Source organism: Plectrocnemia conspersa, unplaced genomic scaffold (genome assembly GCF_051122295.1).
Source record: "Plectrocnemia conspersa isolate PC_06_02 unplaced genomic scaffold, ASM5112229v1 ptg000003l, whole genome shotgun sequence".
Lineage (NCBI taxonomy): Eukaryota > Metazoa > Arthropoda > Insecta > Trichoptera > Polycentropodidae > Plectrocnemia > Plectrocnemia conspersa.
Genome location: NW_028277167.1, coordinates 24993866 through 25017656, shown reverse-complemented (window position 1 = coordinate 25017656; position 23791 = coordinate 24993866). Strand labels below are relative to the sequence as shown.

The following is a 23791-nucleotide window of genomic DNA, read 5'->3' as shown; positions in this document are numbered from 1 at the left end:
CCCATTGGGTTGGACTCGTAGGGTCCAAGTATCGGTTACGGCAGAGGTGCACGCAACGGAAAGAGTAGTTACAGGTCACGATGGTCTTTATTCAATTTAAAAAAAATGAAGGTCAGATTTGCAATGAAAAATAAGCAAAGTGTGCTCTTTATTTTCTTTCTTTTAGTCTTTATGGCAGTTTCCTCTCTCATTAACCAATTTCTTTATTTTAATTCACAGTATTGGACTTCGATAGAAACGATGTCTTGAGAGTGATCAGAAGCTGTGGATACATCAAATACAAAAAGGAGTGCTACGACGCCACAAATGATGGTCACGATGAATATGTATGCCAATGCTTCGAAGACGGATGCAACACTTCTTCGTTCGTCACTGCTCCAAAGACAATTGTGTTAACTGTTTCAATTTTGACCATTCTGTTTGCGTATATTTACAAAGATTGACGCTAAATCGTTATGTCGTAACACATGACACTATTCGCTATTGGTTTTTAGCTAGTACATTAAATCTGTAAAAAATATATTTTAGTGATGGAATGTGTCAAAACGTTTCTGTAAATAAATAATCGCATCACGTTGTGATGCGAGGTTAAAGTTTATTAGATCAATGCATATTATTTTGTTTTTATAGATAGTGTTCCATTAGATCGTCGATGAAGTGTTATGCCTGTTAGTATTAATTAACTCAACTTTGGATACACAGCATGTGCTAACGCAGCAATATAAATATGTCTAGCGAAACTTTATTACTACAGTTCTACAAAATCGATGCATAGTTTCAATGTCAGTATTGTAATGATTATAAAACAAATCATAAATAATTGCATTATAACATACATATATGAAAAATAAATGGTAATGTCACGTTAAGGGAGTAAATAGAAAAAATAGGTATGTAGTTTAAAACAACATATTATGTATAGGAAGGGAAATCTTGATTTATGTATACATACCAGGGGCGGGCGGTGAGATACTTTCTCTCTCGATCGCTCGCGTGCTAAGTGGTGAGAGTGAGTGAGAGATAAGAGCATGCGGTCATTTCAAAACTGCAAAACTGCAAAAACAAAAAAACTTTATATTTCTAATAATAAGTACTCATAGTTTTATACCTTAATTTCTAAACAATAGTAGAGTGCTGTCTCACTTTCGGCAACCTTCTTGTCGCATCTCTAATTTGTAATGCCACTTGTCACCCACTCTTCAGACTATATGTATCTAATACTGCTGTTAATCAAAATCGGATCACAAAATAATACAATATGAGAGTATTTCTAAGCTTTTGATCACGCATGGTGGCTGGTAATTATAGACAAACTTATTAAACCAAAAGAGCCGTCAGATTGTCATCGATGCATGGGAATCGCTGACTTAGCGGACCCTTTGAAGGGTTTATCTACAAGGGTCAGTCTTAGGACTGATGCTAGAGAACGTTTTGAGCTCCCTTTTCCTGCGCAATGTAATCTCGCCGCCTAAGCCGACGACTTTATTTTTCTGCTGTCTGTTGATAGTGCCAGAAAGATCGAGATAAATGCGGTAAGTTTTAAACTAAATTTATATATATACAATACATATATATAAAAGTGAGTGTCTCGATTTCCGGGATTCCAAAAATCGCAAAACTCGTGTGTATACATATCAAAATTCACACGTTGATCATATTTTTAGTAAATACAGAATAGCATGAGTCCAACAATGATCGTCCGTCATCAGCAGATTTTTACAGTATCTAATCCGATCTAATTCCGTCCGTTTGAATTCGCCCATTGAATTCGATTAAACGAATTTGAGCACAATAGTTAGCCAGTTGGTTAATTCGACAGAACCATTGTACTCTCGTTCGCAGTGATGCTTAAAATCGAATCACAACACGCCACTGTTGCGATCGTCGGGTAGTCATTGTTAAAATTCAATTCAAGTTTATTTTTTGGAAACTCTCAACATTCTAATTAATAATTAAATTGTGTCTATAAATATAGATATTTTATAAATCAATAAGCGTCGTAATTTAATTATCTATATAAGTATTAGTAGCTTAAAACTACTTTGAATATGCGGCATTGTAATGAAACTTGATGGATTACGATATGAATGAAATAAAGCAATGGAAGTAAAATATACAAAATGCAAGACATTAAAAACGATGACCCAAAGCAAAACAAATCAGAGTTCATCAGATGTAAAAATATTATACCAATTACATAAAAATAAACAAAAACTTTAGCCTTGAAATTCGCAACCACTCAATATAAACATTTAAATCCAATTAAAATTATATTTTTATGAATTTAAAAAATGATTTATTACCATTTCATACCGATAAAACTATGAATGATAATGGATGTTTACAAATAATAGTGGAATAATTATAGCATTTCGTTGATAATATATTAAACAAATTTAATTTACGCTTATTTAGAAAACACTGATCTAAGTAAAGCACGCACTGTACATCTGCTCCACATTTAATATTGATAAACCACTGTGATGTTATGACATGTTTCGATTGATGTTGTAATTTTTCACTGATTTTAAAATGTTGTTCAACAAGTGGGTCGTTTTAGGCGTCTTCTTCGTCGTCGTCTCGAATCTGTCTTCAGGTAATCAAAATAATATATGTATATAATTTTACCATCAATGTTAATATAATGGATATTAAACGTACGTGCGTGATGTCATTGACATCAATCTAAATGTTAAATTAAACTACGAGGTCTATCCTTCAGGAAGTAGCGTATAAAAAAAGAAATAGGATAATGACTCGCATTTTTCGTGCTGGTATTCCGTGACGTAGAATTAGATCAGCTTAACAGTGATCCTTATAAGCAATTTTTATAAATACTAAGATTATTATTAATATATGTATGTATATTTGAAATGACATACTTCACGAAATTTCAGTGTCAGCCATAAAATGCTTCCAATGCAACAGCGCCAATAATTCAGCCTGCTTCGATCTAGAAGATTATGGTAAAAAGAAGAACTTTATCACACCAACAACTTGTGCAAATGAATTTGATACAGCCGCGCCCTTCTGCAGAAAAACCGTATTAAAAGGTTACTTAGTTAGGTTAATTAAATAATAAATAATAATCTTATAATTTATTTTATGTTTAATTCAAGTTCTGGATAAATTGAAACGTGTTGAAGAAAGAGTGATTAGAAGTTGTGGGTGGTTACCATACAAAAGAGAATGCTATAAAACAGACAATGAGGGTCATCAAGAAAAGGTTTGTCAATGTTTTGAAGATGGTTGCAATTCGGCAATTTTGAATAAGCCAGTGACTTTATTATTTTCATTCATTGCAATTATATTAGTTTTTATATTTTAAATTAAATATTTGTAATAAAACATGTGTAAGAAAGCGTAAAATAATTGATTTGTAGTTTTAGAAACATTAATTATATTGTAGTAGCTAATAAAAAATATAATATAAGAATTATATATAATAAAGATTATTTTAAAATTCAAAATTGTTATTAAAATTCATATTTTTAAAGTAGAATATGACTTACAGCCACTAAATATAATTAATAATTGTGTGCTTAAGTACTATTAATAAATACTTAATAAATAAAATTATTTCTAATATTATTTTTTTTCGCCATCTATTGAATTTTTCCAAAACCTTTAATAAAAGATTTCTTCTTTGTTTACAAATTTAGTATTAATCAAAAACGTGTAGCTTACCACGGATCCAACTTATATTATATATGTAGCTGTAATAGATTCCTGCAGTGGAATAAAATTTTACCATTTAAAGCATTGGTTCCCAAAGTGGTCCCTACGGACCCCCAGGGGTCCCCGGGATCATTCAGGGGGTCCGTGGAAAATTAAAATTGATTTGGGGGTCCCTGAACAACGTAAGGGGGTCCGCGCAAGGTTTAATATAAAATAAAAAAATTGCGACACATTTTTATTAATATGGAAGTTAAAATAAATAACAATGAATAAAAAAATCACAAGAATTGTTATTTGCTAAATGTTTGGAAACTGATACGAAAGATGTAACGTTAATTACTGAATTAAAAAGATTTTTCGATGTAAAAGCTATACATTTTGACAAATATCATTTCCATTGCTACTGACGGTGCTCCGGCAATGGTAGGACGACACCGAGGCTTTCTGGTATACTTAAAACAAGCTATACCGAATGTATTATCGGTACATTGCGTCATTCATCGACATCATTTGTTCGCAAAAAACCTTAGTGAACGTTTGCATGAATCACTAAATTATGTCATTAGAGCAGTTAATAAAATCAAAAGGAATGCCTTAAATTAGAGATTATTTGCTCAACTTTGACTGAAAAATGATGATGACTTATGACTATAATCGTTTACTACTTAACACAGAAGTACGTTGGATATCTAAAATTGCATGTTTGGATTGCTTCTATTCGCTCTTTGATTCAGTGTTGGAATTCCTGGAGAGTAAGGACAATGATTTGCGTCACAATTTAAATATCTCAAAACATGACATCGCTTATATGACTGATTTATTTGCCAGATTTAACGAGACTAATTTGAAACTCTAAGGTGACACATTAAATTTAATCAAAACTAAAAGTGTAATATCTGCGTTTGTTGCAAAACTTTTGCTGTACAAACAAAACGTGGGAAGAGGAGAATATTCTCAGTTTCTAAATCTTTCAAAATTGCAAAATAGAGATGAAGATTTGTTTGCTTATTGTCAACAGTTAACGGCGCTTCATTCGGACCTTAACCAAAGATTTAAAGACATTCTTGACTTTGATATTCCCGAGTGGGTGTTGAACCCTTTTGCAAGTAGTCAAACTCAGAGTACAAATACAGATGAATACATACTAATACAGGAAAAACTAATTGAATTATCCACAAATGAGGAGCTGAAACCATTGTTTAAACAAGGATATAACAACGTTCTGGTTACAAAAACAGATCCCAATTTTATATTCAGCATTATGGGCTATTGTACAGAAGCTGTTGATTGCTTTTCCGTCTTCCTATTTGGTAGAACGTGGATTCAGTGCCGTTATGAGCCTCATCACAAAAAAGAAACCGACTAGAAATTAGTACTCGTGGAGATTTGCGGTTGCTACTCACAAACATTGAGCCGGACAAAGTTAAATTTGTAATTTTTCTATTATGCATTTCTGTAGTTTTTCACCCAAGGTCCGTGGACAAGTTTTGAGTATGAAAAGGGGTCAGTGGGCCAAAAGAGTTTGGGTACCACTGATTTAAAGGGTACACTATTGATATATTATTATATAATCTAGCTGTCAGTAACTCACTGTCATGATGTACCAAAGCTAGCGAGTGTGCGAAAACAAGACCCTCAACTTTTTGGGTTTTAAATATTATTTTTGCTTCGTTCTCATTTTTATAAATCTATTTTTAAATTATAGTTCAAATAAGATTTTAATATGTAGGATTTTCAATGATAGTCAAATTGGTCCAATCTATACAAAACTATTAAGCATTTTTAATTCATTTGAAAATAGGTTTACAACTTAGCTAAATATTTCCAGAAGACATTTTATATTATTCAAGTTAGATTTGAAACTTAGATATTTAATGATAAAAATAAATAAGGTTTAAAACTTAGCTAGATAATAATAAAACTAAACATTTTATTACGTTTTAAAATAGGTTTGCAACTTAACTAAACATTATAAAACAAAAAATATCAAAATGCTTGCAACATAAAAAAATTGTATCATTTAATATTTAGTTTTCAGTTTAAATTTATAATAATAATAATAAATAGCATCGGTTACACATCCGCTCAAAAATATGATTGATATTAAAAATATTCTGTTACACCTTACTGACGGTACAAGACAATCGATTACCTATAGTTGGTGCAATGTGAGCGAATTTATTATAAGTCGTTTATTGAGTTTTAGCGTATTTTAGGTATTTGAGGGCCCGTTTTCTTGAAATATTGTTTTTTTTTGTTTAAATAACTATATCAATAAAAAAATAGTTTTCTATTATATTATGTGATATAAATAGCATGTAACTTACATAGGTATAACACAATTTTATCATAAATTTAAATTATATACATCGTTCATACAATGCGATTCGATTCATAGAATAGAAAATTGAACGGAGAATATTTAATTTTAAATATGCACGTCCTGAAGCGACGGCTTAGAACAATTTATACATAAGAAGATACAGAACTGGGCTGCTTTAGTTATTTGTAAAAATTTGTGACAAAAGTCACCACCTCCTACTTAAATTCTCGCTCGTGACAACTCAGGTAGGTCGCTCGTGGTATTCCCTATCTCGTGCGTGATCAATCGCACCTAAATGTAAGGAAGAACTCCCTTACGTTTTTTTTTTTTAGAAAGAGTACCTTTCAAGTACACCGGAACCATAGTCGAACGGAACTTCTGATGAGGGCATTCTTAATATAATCAATGTCCAAAGTCGTCCACACTCGCAAACGCCTGAATTTCAGGAAAAGGCTGTGTAATTTAATGTGACCAGATTATAAAAATATCAAATGAGGATACTAAAAATAAAAAGGCCGTTTCAAACATTTATATTTGAGGAGGACAAAGGACTGATTGCTGCGGGAGCTAAAAAATGACAACCCTCTTCAAAGAAAGACGTTTGGTCATCTTATGTAATTGGAACACGAATGGCTGTGGCTCTTAATATTGTATGGGTAGGAGGGTCTTTCGAGGGAAGGTATCTGCCAAGAGTACTTACTCACTTGAGTCTATGGTGCAGATGCCTTTTCTAAGAATGCTGCCCGACAGTGAAGCTATCACTCTATTGGGTAACAGTTCTGTGGTGCCGGCCCCAAACATTATTTTGACTTTTTATGTAAACAAATAATTTCCAGTAATTGGTGTTGATTTTCCTAATCATAGTACAGTTTTACGTGGTAGCAATAAATAAATCGTGTTCTGCTGTGACACCGAATAAAGGCGCAATATTCACTTAAAATGATCAAACAATATTGTTAAAGAATATAATCTGATATTATCTGACCTAAGCGATTCTACTGAAAAGCAATAAAAACATGCATATATTATTTATATTTGATGCGAATTCAGTCATCATAAATATTATTTGTAATGAATTTTTTTGTATTGAATTTTCTGCGAATTTGTTCACACGATATGAGAACGTTATCAATAATAACGCAGTTGTTTTGAGTGTAGGTGACCATACTTCAGAAATTTAATTAAAAATTAATTTTCTACCATATTTTAAATGTAAAAATAAAGTGTGTGTGTGTGTATGTGTACGTGTGTTATGTATATGTACATATATGTATATGGGTAAGTATATATATTTGGAAAGACAATAGGCGTCGGTGCGAGGTATAGGTTAGTGATGCCGGAGACCATCAACAGCATTTCGCGACGGTAGACCCGTCCACGGTCGTCAATCGCAACGACCAAGGAAAGAGGTCTGGCGCCGGAGTGCGCAGTACTCCGGAGCGAAGTCCAGGCTGGGTTGGATCTAAATTGCCCATGGGCTGAAACTCCCAAGCCTAATAACACTGCGGGACGCGGGCGTGGTGCCCGAGAAGTAGACACCTCATCAGGAAATTTTGGAGGGTCGCGGACCTCGCTATCACCGCTATATTAGACGGTTGCAGGTCCGAGGGCACCTTCCCGGAAACTTGGAAGCCCGAAAAGATGATTATCACCAAGAGGCCGGGAAATTCCAACCTTTCGGCTCCTAAAGCTTACCGTCCGATAACTCTCTTCGAATGACAACATATAAAAACAACAGCGTTACTTGTCAAATTTAATTTTATAAACACTCCCGGTACTAATAAAAACAAGCTGTGAAATATTCAGCGAAATCGGTCCTGTAGTTTTTGAGTTTGGCGTACGTACACATACGAACATTGCCTTTTGATTGTATAGAAGAAGTAGATTACATCAAAAATAAATTAAAACTGTAGCTTGAAATTTACAACCACTCAATATTATAAAATATTTAATTTCAAATAAAATTATATTTTTATGAATTTAAAAAATAATTAATAAAAATGATTTATTATCAATTCATACTGATAAGACTATAAATAATAATGGATGTTTACAAATAACAGTGCAATAATTATAGCGAATAAATTAAACAAATTTACTTTAGTTTACTTAGAAAACACTGATCCAATAAAACACATAATGTACGTCTACTCCATATTAAATATTGATAAACCACTGTGATGTTATGACATGTTTCGATTGATGTTGTAATTTTTCACTGATTTAAAAATGTTGTTCAACAAGTGGGTCGTTTGTGGCCTCTTCTTCGTCGTCGTCTCGAATCTGTCTTCAGGTAATCAAAATTATATATGTATATAATTTTACCATCAATGTTAATATAATGGATATTATACGTACTTGCGTGATGTCATTTACATCAATCTAAATGTTAAATTAAACTACGAGGTCTATCCTTCAGAAAAGAGCGTATAAAAAAATGGGGAATGACTCGCATTTTTCATGCTGTTATTCCATGACGTAGAATTATATCAGATTAACACTGAGACTTATAGGATTTTTTTATAAATACTAAGATTATTAATAATATATGTATATTTTAAAAGACATACTTCACGAAATTTCAGTGTCAGCCATAAAATGCTACGAATGCAACAGCGCAACTAATTCAGCCTGCTTCGATCTAGAAAATTATGGTAAAAATAATTACACTATGACACCAACAACGTGTCGAAATAAAGTTAATAAAACCCCTTCCTTCTGCAGAAAAACCGTATTAAAAGGTAAATTAGTTAGGTTAATTAAATAATAATTAATAATCTTATCGTTTATTTTATGTTTAATTCAAGTTCTGGATAAATCGAAACGCGTTGAAGAAAGAGTAATTAGAAGTTGTGGGTGGTTACCATACAAAAGAGAATGCTATAATACAGATAATGAGGGTCATCAAGAAATAGTTTGTCAATGTTTTGAAGATGGTTGTAATTCGGCAATTTTTAATAAGCCAGTGACTTTGTTATTTTCATTCGTAGCAATTGTAATAGTTTTTATGTTTTAAATTAAATATTTGTAATAAAACATATGTAAGAAAGCGTAAAATAATTGATTTGTAGTTTTAGAAGCATTAATTATGTTGTAGTAGCTAATAAAAAATATATTTCTCAAATATATTTCACACTACACAAACCTTTGTAATGTATTACAATAGCTTTTGGTGTAACCGTATATTTGGCATTTCGTAAATTGTTGTATTTATTTTTTAACTTATGACAACAAAATTCAATAAAGCTGTTAAAAAAATAAAGGCTCTATTAGACAACTTAAAAAATTATTCTATTCAGAATTACTTGTCGGTCAAAATGCAACGATTACAGGCTGCGGAAAGCTACGAATAAGCTAAAATACTCGCCGCCAATTAGAAACAGAAACAATAAAATACCGCTACCTTTGCAGCTCACTTGATTCACACCACACGATCCTGCAACAGAAACTACAACAGATGCAAAGGAAATCGCAGGTAATCTGTTAGCACCCTTTCAAGCGTGTATAATAAGTAAAAGAAATGTAACGGGACCTCTCACTCCCGCGGTCTCCGACCAACTGAACTCCCGTCCACGTGCGCGTCGCCCCTACACCGTTCGGACTGCGCCGTGGACTCCGCTGCTGGATCTTCCATTGCCGGTTGCTCGGATTCGGGTTGGAACGGCGCGCTCCACTGCAGCCAGGATCCTCGGGTCGTGTTAGTGTCTTCCGGTGGAGCCCGTCTCAGGTCTAATACGTGCCGCGGTACGCCATCGACAACTACATTGTTCCGCGATGCGATGTCCGTCACGTACCCTGAATTCCACTCTTCCGTGCACGACGGGCGCGTAGGCTTGATCAGGACTCTCTCGCCCACCGTGAAAGGTGATTGCACTAGGGATGGCTCGGGCCTTGGTGCTAAGGGGTGTCTCCATTCGTACTTGTGTAGCAGCCTCGCTGCTATATTGTAGCTGCTATATTGTATATTGTACCAGAAGACGGCCTGGAGTGGAGATATCTTGCTCCTAGCTGCCGTCCTCTTTATCGTCCTATGGTGCCTCTCTACGATGCCGTTTCCCTGCGGTCGGTACGCCGCTCTTAAAAGACGCCGTGCATTCCACTTCTCGCACATGACCGCCGTCTTCTCTGATCTGAACGACGTACCGTTGTCCATCAGCAGCTCCCGTGGGGGGCCCCTCTCCAAGAATATTTATTCAAGGTGCTGCACTATCTCCGTCGCGCACTCTGATCGGAGTTCTCTCCAAATGCCGAACCTGGACGGACCGCAGTCCACGATCGTCAAGAAGCGACGACCCTCGTAGTGCGTCACGTCGACTGCCAGCCTCGTCCAATTTTCGTTCACGTTGAGCGCTCCAGGTTCGTGTGTGACCGGATGAGGATCGATCATGCGGCATCTAGCGCATTCACGCACACACTTCTCCACTTCTCGGCGCGTTATAGTGCGGTCCACCATCCGGGCAATTTGAAGGCTGCGATCTACGCCGAAGTGGTGCAGCTCGTGCAGATCCTTAACAGAGGCAGCACAGACTGTCTCGCTCGCTCTCTCTATCCAGCTCTTCTTCACGCGCGTCAGCGCATCCGCTTTGTTTTTCTCTGATGCGACGTGGTAGACGGTCACTTTTAATCCGTACTCGTCGAAGAGCTCTCGCAGCACGCCTATTCGTCTCTTCACCAGCATCTCCGCTGCGCCGGATGCTTTCGCTCTCGATCCCGCTCCGCAGGCCGACCGCAGCCAACTCACAACGGTTGCGGAATCTGTCATGATGTCCAGTCGCTGGACTTCCCATTTTATGGCGAGATTTACGCCTCTCACGACCGCGTCTAACTCCGCAACGTTAATGTGGCTCGCGTCAGTCGGCTTCCTCAACCATGCTGCGTCTTCGACGATTTCTCCACCTACTTCAAGCGCGACGCCAAACGCAATGGAGCTTGCGTCACACCAAATTTTGGCGTAGGCCGTGTTCACTACACCCCACGGTCCTCGCACCGGGTCCTCCTTACGCACGCGCTCCACAATCTCGCCAAGCATACGATATGCCCTCTTGCCGATCGAGTCTTCCCAGGCCTCCCCTTCGCACGCTCTTTTAACGTAGCTACACGCCACTTGTAGCCAGTTGCCTACTGGGTAATGGCCAACCAGCCTTCCGCATATAGAGAACAATTCTCGTCTGGTCATTGAAGGTCCACCCTCTACATCTGGCACTGCGTTTCCCCGCCTGAACTGCAGCCGTCCGCTTCTGTCTCTCTCGATGCGGAGTCCCAGCGCTCGCCCTCCTTCCAGGCTCTCGGTAGGTTTGGCCTTAAGGCCGTACGCACTAAGAAGCGCCTCAACTTTGCAGACCTTCACGACGCTCTCGTCGACAATTATGTCGTCGATGTAGCTATCCGTTCCCCGACGCACATCTGGGTCTTGCGCCAGCACGTATTCTACGATCTTCGACATAATTTTTGGTGCGCTGCTTAGCCCAAAACCGAGCCTTGTTAGGCAGTAGGTGCGCCCTCTAAATCGTACGAGCTGGTGCTTCCAGAGATCTTTGTGAACGCGCACCTGCAAATACGCCGCTTGAAGATCGATCAGCTGCCCTTTCATACGCCTCCATTTCCGGAGCGTCTCGTCGCACGCCGGCGCGTCCATCCCAGGGTTGCACTTCGCCGTGGCGTTCAATTCGCGGTAATCCAGAACCGGTCGCACTTTGCCCTTATTAGGCTGCGCCACGGCCATAAGCGGCAGAACTCCGCCTTCTTGCCCTCTCCACGGTTGCAGCAGGCCATCGTCGATCCATCTCCTCACCTCAGCGTCGAACTGCTCCCGCAGCTCCGGTCGGTCAGTGCTTCCATAGTTCGGCACCTTGTTTCTCAGCAGCGCCGGCCCGTCCTTCCACTCCCACTTGATGGTCCACGCTTCGCCGTCAAACTCCGCTTCGAAATCGCCGTCTTGAATTATCGCCCTCTGAGACGTCACTGCGGCTGCGGATATTTGTCTCCCTCTCGGGCGGTCCTCCCAGAACTGCCCCGCCGATCGCCGATCCCTTCCTTCAAGCGCTTGTACGCCGTCCCGGTCGATGGTCACTCCTCCTAGCGACGCGATGACGTCCATCCCCAGCACCACGTCTGCCCCCGCAAACAATTCGCTGATTATTAGGTACGACGTACGAACACTTCTTCCGAGCACCTGTGTATCCGTTCGCACTGTCCCAACGCACTTAACCCGGGAACCGTCCACCGCAATGATTGACACATCGCCCTGCGTCGTCGCCCGACAGAGTCCCGCGCGCATCACACTTCGCGAACACCCAGTGTCTATGAGCGCCCGCACTCGCCGTCGACCGACAATTGCGTCAACGATCGGCAACGCCGCTATTCCCGCACCGAAGAGGCCGCCGACGCACCAGCCCCCCGCAGCCCGTTTCCCGGCTTCTTGCAACCTCTCGAGACGTGGCCTTCCTCTCCGCAACGCCAACACCGGATCACTTCAGCGGTCGACTGCGCCTTATCTGCGTCCCCGCACACTCGGGCCATGTGCGGTCCGCCGCACCGGTAACACCGTAAGCTCGCTCGCCGCGCCTGCCCGCCGGCAACGTCGCGTCCCGGCTTGCTTCGCGACGCTACCACCGCCGCCACGTTGGCGCTCTCAACAATATCGCCGCGGAAACCCGAAGGCGGCCCCTCGCGATGAGGATCCCTAGACGTACTCCTCAGCAACGGTCTCGTCGCGTTGATCAGCTCCGCCGTCGACAGTTTCCAGTCGGGGTCGCAAACTCGGATGGCGTTCGCTACCTCGGCGGGCAACCCGAACAGAAAATGTCGCATCAGGAACGCCCCGTCCGTGATTCCGTCGTTCGCGGCCGTGCGCCGAAGCTCCTCCATGAACACTTCGGGCGGTTCCCCGTCCCACCGCATCCCCTGCAACTTCCTATATGCGTCAAGCGGTTCCAATCCGAACGCCTTGACCAGGGTAGCCTTCAGTTGCGTGACATCCGTTCGCACACCTTCGACCGCTTGGGCGTAGACGACGCTCGCGCGTCCTTCCAGGAACAGCGGCACGATCGGCGCGATGTCCAGCACGCCGCGCAGCTTCGCGGCCATCTCCAGCTTCGTGAACCACGCGTTCACGTCGCCCTCGCCGTCAAACGGCTTCACAACGTCCACGAATCTTATCTCGCCCGCCATGACACGGCTGCCGAAATAGCTTGTAACGGGACCTCTCACTCCCACGGTCTCCGACCAACTGAACTCCCGTCCACGTGCGCGTCGCCCCTACACCGTCTTGGCCATAACACCACAAGAAATAAAATAAATAATCTTTACAGACACGAATCCAAAAAAGGCGCCGCGATTTGCCCTAATATCAGAAAAATTACTAAAAGAATTATCGAAAGAGAAATGAAAATTAGCACAGTCATATTTACGCCATATTAAGGCAAGAATACTTTTGAAAAAACAGCATCAACTTCCTACTGCTTTAACACCCAATCTTGGTAAACTCTTCGCTGTCTATAGTCTTCGTGCTTCAGTTCATGTGCTATCTGAATATTATACGGGTGTAAGTGCAAGTCCAGATTCAAAACGACCCATAGGCAGTCATAAGAAAAGCCCAAAAGCTGCGAACTGACAAATCGACAATTCCAACAATCTCCAAAACTTCCAGTCTCAATTGATCATAATCTTACCGTAAATTTCGATACACAGTTCGTACAGAATTATTATTTCTGTAGAACAATTTTAACGCGTTGAGCGGTAGTTAAGCGATCCGTTTCATAAATGTGCATACTAACATTTTACACTTTCAACACGCGTGATTATTGACAACTGTCTGATTTACAGTACTGCCAACATAGGAAACTGGAATTGGATCATCATGTACTTGATTGTAGATCTCACGACACTAGACGACTTAAATGATTTAGATCATCTGACATACCTGAAAGACACGAAAAATAATAAATTAAAAATAATAAATATAGTGAATTAGTATAAATAAATAAGTATTATGTAAAATAAATTAGATTTTGTTTAAATAAATATGGATAGGCATTCAATGGGAAGGTTTTTTTAAATATCAGTATCGAATTCAAAAAAATTACTTATTGTTACATGTATAACAGATTGTAAATAAATAAAATATATTTATGTAATTATAACTCCATTCGATTATTAACGATTAGGTTTCCTAGATTTTCCTAATCTCATGGATGAATAATTAAAATGAAATTGAGCTAGTTCTTGTAATAATAATATCTTATAATTATTAAAATAGATGTCACTGATTTCAGTCTGGTGTCTCAGTATTTGTATGTGATGATTGTGTTTGCCCAGTTGTAATGCATTAGGCTAACGCCTGTCAAGTTACAAGGAAATATTTACAATCAGCACATCACAACTCCATAATATTCTTTAGTTTCATTTAAATTAAAAAAGTGACATTCTAATGCTTGCTAGTAAGGTGACCAGATTTTGAAAATATCAAAGGAGGACACTGAAGGTCATCATTAGAACTACAAAAAAGGTCATCACAGAATTTTTTTTTCTAAATTTATTTAAAAAAATTTTGTTTGAGGACAAATTGCTGCAGAAGCTAATAAAAGGGTCATTTTGAAAGTTTTGTTCGAAGGCCATTTCCTAAAACTTTTTGAGGAGAAAAAAATCCTACGGGAGCTCACGAGGACTTCTGGTCACCTTTTTTCCACGAATATTTCAAGCGATTTGAAACAGAAAGCGATAGAGGCCGCCTTGCCTCCTCATCAAAACTGAATAAATTCCATACAAGATCAAGGAAACAATCAGATCTTCTTTGTATGCAGTATAGCCAGGATCAAGAGGAATGTTTAACGCAAATCATGATATAACATAAGCCATAGTAGGTAATTATTTTAAATATTTTTATATAGATACTAGCCTATAATTTTATAACATACTTTAGGGGCTGTGATGATGGCGGGTGGCAATGAGACACAGATTGAGCCGCTGCAGTAATATTTATTTAACGGTTAACGGTGTTTACATGGTTAGAATGGGGCGGACGCGCGACGGCACGCGTCCGAACCCTTACAAGCTTGCCGGAAGAGAGAGAGCCGTCACAACACCGCTATTTCTGCGCCGACCAGTTTTGGCCATAACAAATCTATATTGGCCCCCATAATACATTAACTACAAGTTATCAATGTGACATGAATATTTTATCTGTTTATCATACTATTTTTAGCTAGCACATATCACTCTTCTTATATTATACAATACATTGTGTTATATGTCGGTCTGCATGACGAGACACTTTTCCAACGATCACACACAATATACATTATCATTTATTAATACAATGGATTGTGCAATTATGTGTGATTATAGATTGAATAAATGGTAGTAGTAATTTAATAATTATAGTTCATGGTATTCGTGAAGTATAATTTGATCCATTTAATTAAGATTTGAATAAATAGAGCATCCTCATAAATACTATAAGGCAGCAGTCTCACAGTCCTTTATACATATATTGTAGAACATAACAGAACCCTTTAAATACTTTTATATTTTTTCTTTCCATGTACTAACAAACTTTGCTAACAATTTAAAGAACAATATATTGGTGCAATTATTTATGCACAAAAATTTGATTCACCGTTGTGACTGAATCCTCGAACTTCGTCATCTCTTTGTAGCAAAAAGTCATAGATTTATTTATCAAAGAATGTTAAAGAACAAATTAGTGGGAAATATGGATATGGAAATTTAATTCTCAGGAAGATTTTTGACAAAAAAATTATCATTTTGATTTAATACTGTATATTAAAAAATATTCAATTCAACTCTCTGCATAAAATTGTTTAGATATTAACATCAATAAAAACGTTTGAATCACCAATTTCACCAATCTGATTTTGGCGAGTTTTCGATCCATGTTTTGATCTGCGGTATCGTGTTTACATTATCAACGACCTTTTTCAAATTGGGGTATTGAGCACCGATATCAAGTCGGGTGATGGTCTTCAAATAATCGTATACTCCAGCGAATAAAAGATCGCCCCATGTCAACTAAAATCAAAGAAATCATATAAATACAAGTTTGAATTGATTAGTAAAAATATTGATTTAAAGATTACCTTTCCGAGAGCCATATAACCGCTAGCGGCCATCTCGTTGAGTTTCTTGAGCAAGAACGGAATAGTATCGGCCGAAAGAGCTTTGAATTTTTCTTCCTTTATCTTCTCATCGGCTTCATAGAAAGCTTGAGCGACCTCTGAAATATAACATTGATTATATATCATATCATTTAAAATATCTAATATCTGAAAATCTATTTAACTAACTCATTCTCAAATCATGGATGGTGTCAACAGCGATGTCGATTTCCATCGCTTGCCAATCATCGGAACCAGCCAATCCAACTTTCTTGCCCAGATAACGGCAGATAGCGGTTGATTGAAATACTTTTTTATCACCAACCTGGAGAACGGGCATTTGACCCATCGGCATAGCTAAAATGTAAACATAGTTCTTATCTCTAATTTATTTGTATAACAAAGATATGAGTTATTATTGAAATATGAAGTATAACTTTCGAGTGTTTGTATGTTGATAAGAGTATTACATAATATACCTGTTGACATGATGACATGCGAATAATTCCATAATTAAAAAATTAAAAACGTAAAAAATCGTTTGCCAAACATAATACATATATGATACTTAAAACCAAATCAAAGTGTGCCTTCGTAACCATAGAACAAACACAACGCATGGGTTCCATTGGTTCTAAAAACATCCCTAAAAACCTTAGGTAGTTTTCTATTAATTATATACTGTATCAATATTGTTAATTTAATTGATAATAATATGTATACTATATTTGACTGTGTCACAAAGCTTTGTGTTTGCAATAGAATAAAACCTTGGAATGAAAATAATATTTCAAAAATTATTAAATCAATGTTATTTGAAAATTTTAACTGCAAAAACTAATAAAACCCCATGTTCTGTTTCTGTATGCGAAACGTTTTACACATAATTAAATTAGGAAGTACCATAATTGATATCACGGTTAAGCTATAAATATGGAATAATTAAATAAATTAATCAATCAATCACTAGAATTACAGGATCATACAGTTGTATTGTTCACGGAGAATCCTTACTCCCCTCGCTGTTCTATAACATTCGTCCATTGGAGACGTGGCACAACAAAAGTAATTCATTTATTTTTATTAAATATTCCGTTGTAACCTGACAGGCGTAAGCCCAATGCGTTACGAGGTAAATCTGTACTAACTGAGAAAGTCAATCAAATATAATGAATACCTACTTAAAGTAGGTATCAACCACCAATCTGTTACATCTATATTAATAATTATAAATTATTATGTGTAATATAATTTACAACCACTAGATGTCACTGCAACTGGGGGCCGGTTTTTTAATACTAGCGCATTTTTTAAAAATAAAAATTCGAGTGCCGCTGCCGGGGCTCCAACCCACAACCTTGGTCTGAGACGTTACGGACTACGCTATTCTATCCTTATAATTCCATACATGTCCACATTATTTTATATATTCTTTCCAAAAGATCCATATTTAAAAGAATATTGACACACAATGATTTGATGTCAAAGCCAATAATGCATTAAAGATTCGACTGCAAATGTCAAGTCTGCATTGTATTAATAATAATCTGAATATACAAAAAACTTCATCCATTTTTTACCACAAAGGAACAATGCACATTGGATATGACAAACAAATCAAACAATCATTACTTTAAGAATGAATAGTCAATATCATTAAATTAAAACGGTTAGTGACACTTTGAATTATAATTTCTTCTTTATCGACCATAATTTTGTAAACATAACGACCAGGTCGATATTTTATTTATTTATTTCCTGACGTAAAATAATTTGAAATATGACTGCAACAAGTGGCTTTGTTAACTTTGGAAGTAAAAAATTAGGATGAATTCAAACCTTCCTATAATAAAAGTGTGATATTTATAACCATATGTATGTTATTTAACTTGGCTTTTAGTTTTAAGCATCAGTCTACTTTTTTGAAGTGGTAAAGTAGATTCCTACTCAAAATAGTGAATTTTTATGATAACAGATGGGCGTAAATGAATGAAAATCCAACATCGAAGTACAATAAAAAATTGTATGGAAAAAACTGATTACTTGAAAACTTAGTAAATGTATATGAAAATCAAACGTAGGATTGCACACAAAATATTTTGTCAGTTACCAAACAATTATTTTTTATATAATTGATCAAACAACTTAAGCAATTTGTATATTAATTATAAATAAATATGTCATAAAATATCAAATTCTTTAATTAATATATTTTTTTATTATCCCACTGTCAACTGACTTTCAAATATGTCGACACTTTTTCAGAAATCTGATAATGATTTAAATTTTAAATATTTTTATATATTAATTTTCAGTTTTTGTAAAGTAAATTCTGTGGTTGAAATAGAGTTTTCAATTAATAAAATTCGCTAGGCATATCTTAATTATCAATTGTTGAAAATCAAAAATACTTTTTTTATCATTTTGACAATTTAAGTTTAACATGTCTGCCTCAGAGCCTTAACAAGTCTAAATTTGCCATTATATTCAATACATGTCATGTTTATTGTACTAAAATGCCTTTGTTAAAAAGTTATGTAGCAATAAAATACAACCATTAAAATCCCATTAGTCTTATTCGATTCTAACTGTCAATTTTCTAGAGCTATTCCTTTAATTTTGTCAAATGAACATCGCTCTATTAAATTAAATATGTATCAAACATAAGTTCAAGGACTTGTAATATTTCAAGATGGCGGCGTCCAAACTAATTTTCAAAAGTTGTCAAAGTACTTCTAAACTGATTCTTACATTCTTTTTGCTTGGGCCAGTCCTCCTTGCTGATGCGGACATCCTCGAATTCGATCTTTCCGTACGAGAGCAACAAGCGAATGGGTTCAGCCAGACCCTTGATTGGGAAGTAATACAAGGTGTATTTGGTATCCATTTTGCTGTTATTCTGAAATGAATTTACAAATTGGTGTATAAGTATCTATATAAATCAATAGAGGTATTAAAACCGATGACTTGCAAACATGACAAACCAAAAATAATAGCGTGCGATCGAAACGAGGCGCCGATTGATAATGCCGGTTGCTGCGCGAGCCGGCGACACGCAAAGGCCTGCGGTGCTGCCAGCTACAAAAAAGCGGTTATGTAATTATTTTTAATTGAAATTGTGGCGGGGCGAAGAGTATTGCACGCAAACGCTGTAAAGAGGACGACTCTCGGCAGAATGTTTGAATATTCTTCGCAAATGTTTATTTTTAAATGAAAATATTTTTTTTTTTTTTTAATTTAATATATTTACTATTTTTGATAAATGAAAATGTTTATTCCCCAAACATTTGCGATTTTAACCCGATGTTTGGAAAATAAACACGTGCACGTCAATAAAAAAACAAATTTTTAATTACTAGCAAAACGTTTTTGATCGCTTTCGGAACCGCTATGGCCACACGCAGAAAAAATGTTCATAACCATTGTTTTCTGAGCGTGGCAACGGTATTCTTAACAAGTACCCTATTTTTTATTATTATTATGGCAGGTAATACCATTAAAAAATTGTGCATTTCAGTTTTAATCGTGATATACACAAGCTCTTCTCCCTTTTCACGCGTTTTTGCTATTCTAAATGACACAATCTAATTCCACTAGTGTGTAAATTGTGTGTCAAATTCAAATTTGTATATTATTTTCTCTTGCATTTATTATAGGTGACCAGACGTTCTTTTTTAAGAAGGATTGTCCTTTAAAATTTTGTCCTCCTTTGTCCTGCTCGAGCAAAAATTTTAATAGACCTTTTTATTTTTGGTGTCCTCATTTTATATTTTCAAAATCTAGTCACCTTATGTATTACAAGTCTGATTAACATAACTTAACATGTTTCCCAAATGCGTCATGATTTACAAATGTTTTTAGCACACACACTTTGTGCGCGGGCGACGTGAATCTTCGTTCCTCGATACTTATCGATTAAAATCAAAAGACAAAGACGCAATTTTTTTAGTAATTTGATGTTGGGATTTCGATTATCTACGCCTATCCGTTGACCTTAATATATACTATTTTAAGCGGAAATCTACTTTACCACTCCAACACGAATATGGTTTTAAAATATCACATTTATACTACAATAATATGTTAAATTAATAACCAAATTGCTTACTTTTAGAACCATATAACATAATTTCACTAAATAAATAATACAAGTACGATAGATCAGTAGTATAGTCGGTGACTAATTGAAAGACCATGTTCCAAATCCTATGTAAACTGTAAGACTTTACAATTTTTATCATACGTTACCCTATCTCCAACGCTTCCAGTCTCTTCAAATTGTTTCACTATGTTGCGAATTGTTCGTTCAGAAAGACGACGAAATTGACCATAATCTTTCCATACATTTGATACACAGTTCGTACAGAATTGTTATTTCTGTAGAACAATTAAACAACGTTTACGCGTTGAACGATGGTTATGCGATTCATTTCGTAAATGTGTTGTTGCAAATTAACATTTGACACTTTGAACACGCGTGATTATTGACATATGTCTGATTTACAGTGCTCCCAACATAAGAAACTCGAATTGGGTCACCCTGACTAATATTAGTAGGTTAAAAATTTTGATTTTTAATATTACACTTGATTATAATGGCTATTATGAATGCCATACAAACTCAGATTTTATTTATTATCGTTTCTTCTTTAGACTCGACCCCCAAATCTGTATCATCCAAAACATCTTTGTTTATTTAGAATTCGGCATCGTTATCATATTCATACTTCGTCAAATTTATTCCAGTTATTATTTTTTTTGTTCTAGAATTATAAGGCTTTGATATTTTTAGTAATAAAAAAAGATTAGACGACCGACATAATTATTGCCAAAAATAATATTTAAAAAGCAACGTAAACGTCATTTTCGTGCAAGGAAAAAATCTGCCTGGCAGCACTCATACGTTTGACTGTATTAGTGAAATGACACCCGATTTTTTTACTGAATACATATATTTTTGTTTTGTCTGCTAATTATTTATATAATGCAATAATTTAATTTAATATTGGCGAAAGACTTAAATTGAGAACGTTTTATTTCAACATATTTATAAAGATATTTACATATGATGACATGTACACTCGGTGTACATCACAGGAAAGAAACGCTTAATAGTAAAATACTGTTTATATAATGTATGTTTGTATTTCTTCAACATCACTATGCTACTGATTATACTTCCTTACTATATTCAAAGCACCTATTTCTCTAGATTAGCTCTATTTGATATTTCGATGTATCTCCATTTTTAACCGAGTAGACTTGCCCTTGAAAGGGATGTGAAAAACAATAAAAAAATCGTCCATGTTGGTAAAAAACGATTTTTATCGCAGTCGGCTCCAGACGTGTGGCAACAAAACGCAAAACGCGCAGTGAAGCTTCTTTCAAACCGGAGCAAAAAAACGGCGGATGACCTTGATCGAAAATTGCGAGTCCGCCCCCCCTTCCCACACCACTCCCTCGTCCCGCTCCGCCTGGGCGTCCGTCTCGTGACCGAGCGCGCGTTGCATCGAAAGTGTGTAACTATAATAACGAGTTCGCTTTTGGAGATATACACTTTTGAAAACTTTAATAAATAAATAAATAATAAAATAATTTATTTTTTAAACTGAACCTAAACTTACTAAACAATATCGACACTAACTTGTGTGACATTAATTATATTACTACAAATATTTGAGAACTGTTTTCGGGCTGCTATATTGAAAATATCTATATTATATTTTAATTTTGAAAATATTACTATAAATATGGGGGGGGGGGGGTGTTGAGGAGTAAGAATGCGCAATAAGTAAATTCAAAAGAAAAAATCTAAAAATGCTTACATCAAACACTTACTTACTAAATCTTCAGTTTAAAACCTATATATTATAATTTTTCTATACATGTATTTGGATTATTTTTATATTAGAGATTTACCAATTACTAGATTTATTACCCGGCTTTGCCGGGGATAGATAAAAATTCATTATTATTATAAATAATTAATTTTATTCATTCTGTTATTACAAATTTATTTTTAAATACTTGGTTATATACAATATTTTTAGCCTCTTGCCTTCCCGTATTGCAGTAGCACGTCGCTGTTCAGTTTCTTCAGCGGCTTAATTTGCACATATTGCAATATAGTGTGTAGTCGGTAATCATCACGTCGCTGTTCATCTTAACTTTCAACTTTTAACTTAAAAGTTTAAAGTTGAAAATAGCACAATTGCCTTGGAAATAGCTTCCAGAATGCCTTGTGTAAATGTCACGTCACTACTGTTCACCATTTGGGAGAAGTTCTTAAGACAAATAGACACATGTATTCTATGTTTTATAGTACACATTAGAAACAGAGGATGTTGAATAAAATCAGTTTTTTTTTCTAATATTCAGAACAAATAACTTGATCAAACTAAAATTACTGAAGCAAAATCTAATATCAGGGTATCTCAAGCCAATGATAAGCTTTTAATATTCTTTCTTTCTTAATATTCATTTTTATTTGCAACAAAGTTGACAAGTTGGACTATAAGGAATTTACTTATTTATCAAAAATCTTTCATTGCAACATTTGAGGCGTTAGCCCAATGAGTTACAACAGCGTAAACAACCGACAAATACTAATTAAGAAGTGTTACCAGACTGTAATTACAGTCTGTAAATTAATGACTGAATCTATTTTTATTAATTATAAAATATTATAACAGCATTATTATTGCACGACATAGCTCGATTTTATTTTAATTATTCATCCATGAGATTAGAAATATCTTTATTCGAAAGTATAATTATATAATAATCACTAATTTTGATCTCTCAGATACGTTTCAATATAGGAATTGAACCCATTTGATTATTAATCACTGACTTACACCACAAGTCCATACACAACAAAATATTAAATCCATACATTGATTTCAGTCTGGACTTCTGTTTTTATTTTTTTGTATTATTTTATTATTTTAGTATTACTATTTTACGCGAATAAAGTTAATGCAAGAGTGATTCTTATGTAAATAAATTTTCCTCTCCCCTTCCCTTTTCACATACTCTTGATGGTGGACATATCAATAGTTTCACGTCGGTTTATCCGACCGTGACAGCCCAGGTAGGATGTTGGACGTAGCCCTTTCCCAAGTACTTTCACTCGCGGTGATTTCAGATTATTCTAAAATATTGAAAGAGCTTTGGTTAGCATATATTATTCTTTTGAAGGCAAAATAAAATTTGAAGCTAGACAAAATGAATCGTCTCTTACATATTTTCTTACATTATTATAAACATATCCTACGTTGTATATCTATAATGGAATAATTTAAAACAGTAATTTTTTGATATCATAAATTGTCCTAAAAATAATTATACATTTTTACAATATTATAATTTTTCAAATTTTAGTATAATATAAAACTATCGTATAAAACTTTTTCAATGAAAAAAACTACAAAAATTCCATATATTTTTTCATACATTTGCCAATTTTTTTTTTATTTCTTAGTTCAAACGTCTTTATGTTAAATTTGTGAAATGTAATGCAGGATTCCACGAATTTTAATTTGCCACAAAAATAAGCTTTCTCTGATTTTTGCTTTGCAAAAATTCGCAATTTTTTTTTAAGAAAGAGCGCAATTTTTTTTAAGAATTGAGTTGTTTTGAAAGATATATCTGACAAGATAATTTTAATTTACGC

At 35.9% G+C, this 23791-nt stretch overlaps 4 protein-coding genes across 4 annotated transcripts in view; 1 reads left to right on the top strand and 3 right to left on the bottom strand.

Moving 5' to 3' along the window:
* The window catches only part of LOC148237065 (uncharacterized), a 30730-nt gene extending 15105 nt beyond the window's left edge, over positions 1 to 15625 (bottom strand). Inside the window, exons 1-2 of the mRNA XM_088183545.1 lie at positions 14917 to 15625; positions 953 to 1053 (exon numbers count right to left, since the gene is read on the bottom strand). The gene's annotated coding sequence lies outside the window, so the exon portion shown is untranslated. The remainder of the gene's footprint in view (positions 1 to 952; positions 1054 to 14916) is intronic.
* Positions 2407 to 3361, top strand: LOC148237067 (uncharacterized). Its single transcript, XM_088183549.1, has 3 exons — positions 2407 to 2596; positions 2898 to 3053; positions 3120 to 3361. Exons 1-3 carry the CDS (start codon positions 2533 to 2535, stop codon positions 3326 to 3328), a joined length of 429 nt encoding a protein of 142 aa, XP_088039675.1. The 5' UTR covers positions 2407 to 2532; the 3' UTR covers positions 3329 to 3361.
* On the bottom strand, positions 10191 to 12098 carry LOC148237066 (uncharacterized). The gene has a single exon (XM_088183017.1). The coding sequence runs from the start codon at positions 12096 to 12098 to the stop codon at positions 10191 to 10193; it is 1908 nt and encodes a 635-aa protein (XP_088039143.1).
* A 139-nt stretch (positions 15626 to 15764) lies between the features above and the next one.
* LOC148237064 (glutathione S-transferase-like) lies at positions 15765 to 19181 on the bottom strand. The gene is made up of 5 exons (XM_088183542.1): positions 19101 to 19181; positions 18868 to 19015; positions 16306 to 16473; positions 16099 to 16235; positions 15765 to 16030 (listed from the first exon to the last, which is right to left on the bottom strand). Exons 2-5 carry the CDS (start codon positions 19001 to 19003, stop codon positions 15863 to 15865), a joined length of 609 nt encoding a protein of 202 aa, XP_088039668.1. The 5' UTR covers positions 19004 to 19015; positions 19101 to 19181; the 3' UTR covers positions 15765 to 15862.
* Between the last annotated feature and the right edge of the window lie 4610 nt (positions 19182 to 23791).

Excerpts from the sequence above, each read along its gene's own strand:
- LOC148237067 (XM_088183549.1), top strand. The coding sequence starts at position 2,533 with ATGTTGTTCAACAAGTGGGTCGTTTTAGGCGTCTTCTTCGTCGTCGTC. Across the intron at positions 2,597-2,897 it reads CGTCTCGAATCTGTCTTCAG|TGTCAGCCATAAAATGCTTC; the intron begins GTAATCAAAATA and ends ACGAAATTTCAG. Across the intron at positions 3,054-3,119 it reads CAGAAAAACCGTATTAAAAG|TTCTGGATAAATTGAAACGT; the intron begins GTTACTTAGTTA and ends GTTTAATTCAAG.
- LOC148237066 (XM_088183017.1), bottom strand. The coding sequence starts at position 12,098 with ATGGACGTCATCGCGTCGCTAGGAGGAGTGACCATCGACCGGGACGGC.
- LOC148237064 (XM_088183542.1), bottom strand. The coding sequence starts at position 19,003 with ATGGATACCAAATACACCTTGTATTACTTCCCAATCAAGGGTCTGGCT. Across the intron at positions 16,236-16,305 it reads CATCCATGATTTGAGAATGA|AGGTCGCTCAAGCTTTCTAT; the intron begins GTTAGTTAAATA and ends GTTATATTTCAG. Across the intron at positions 16,031-16,098 it reads GTTATATGGCTCTCGGAAAG|TTGACATGGGGCGATCTTTT; the intron begins GTAATCTTTAAA and ends CTTTGATTTTAG.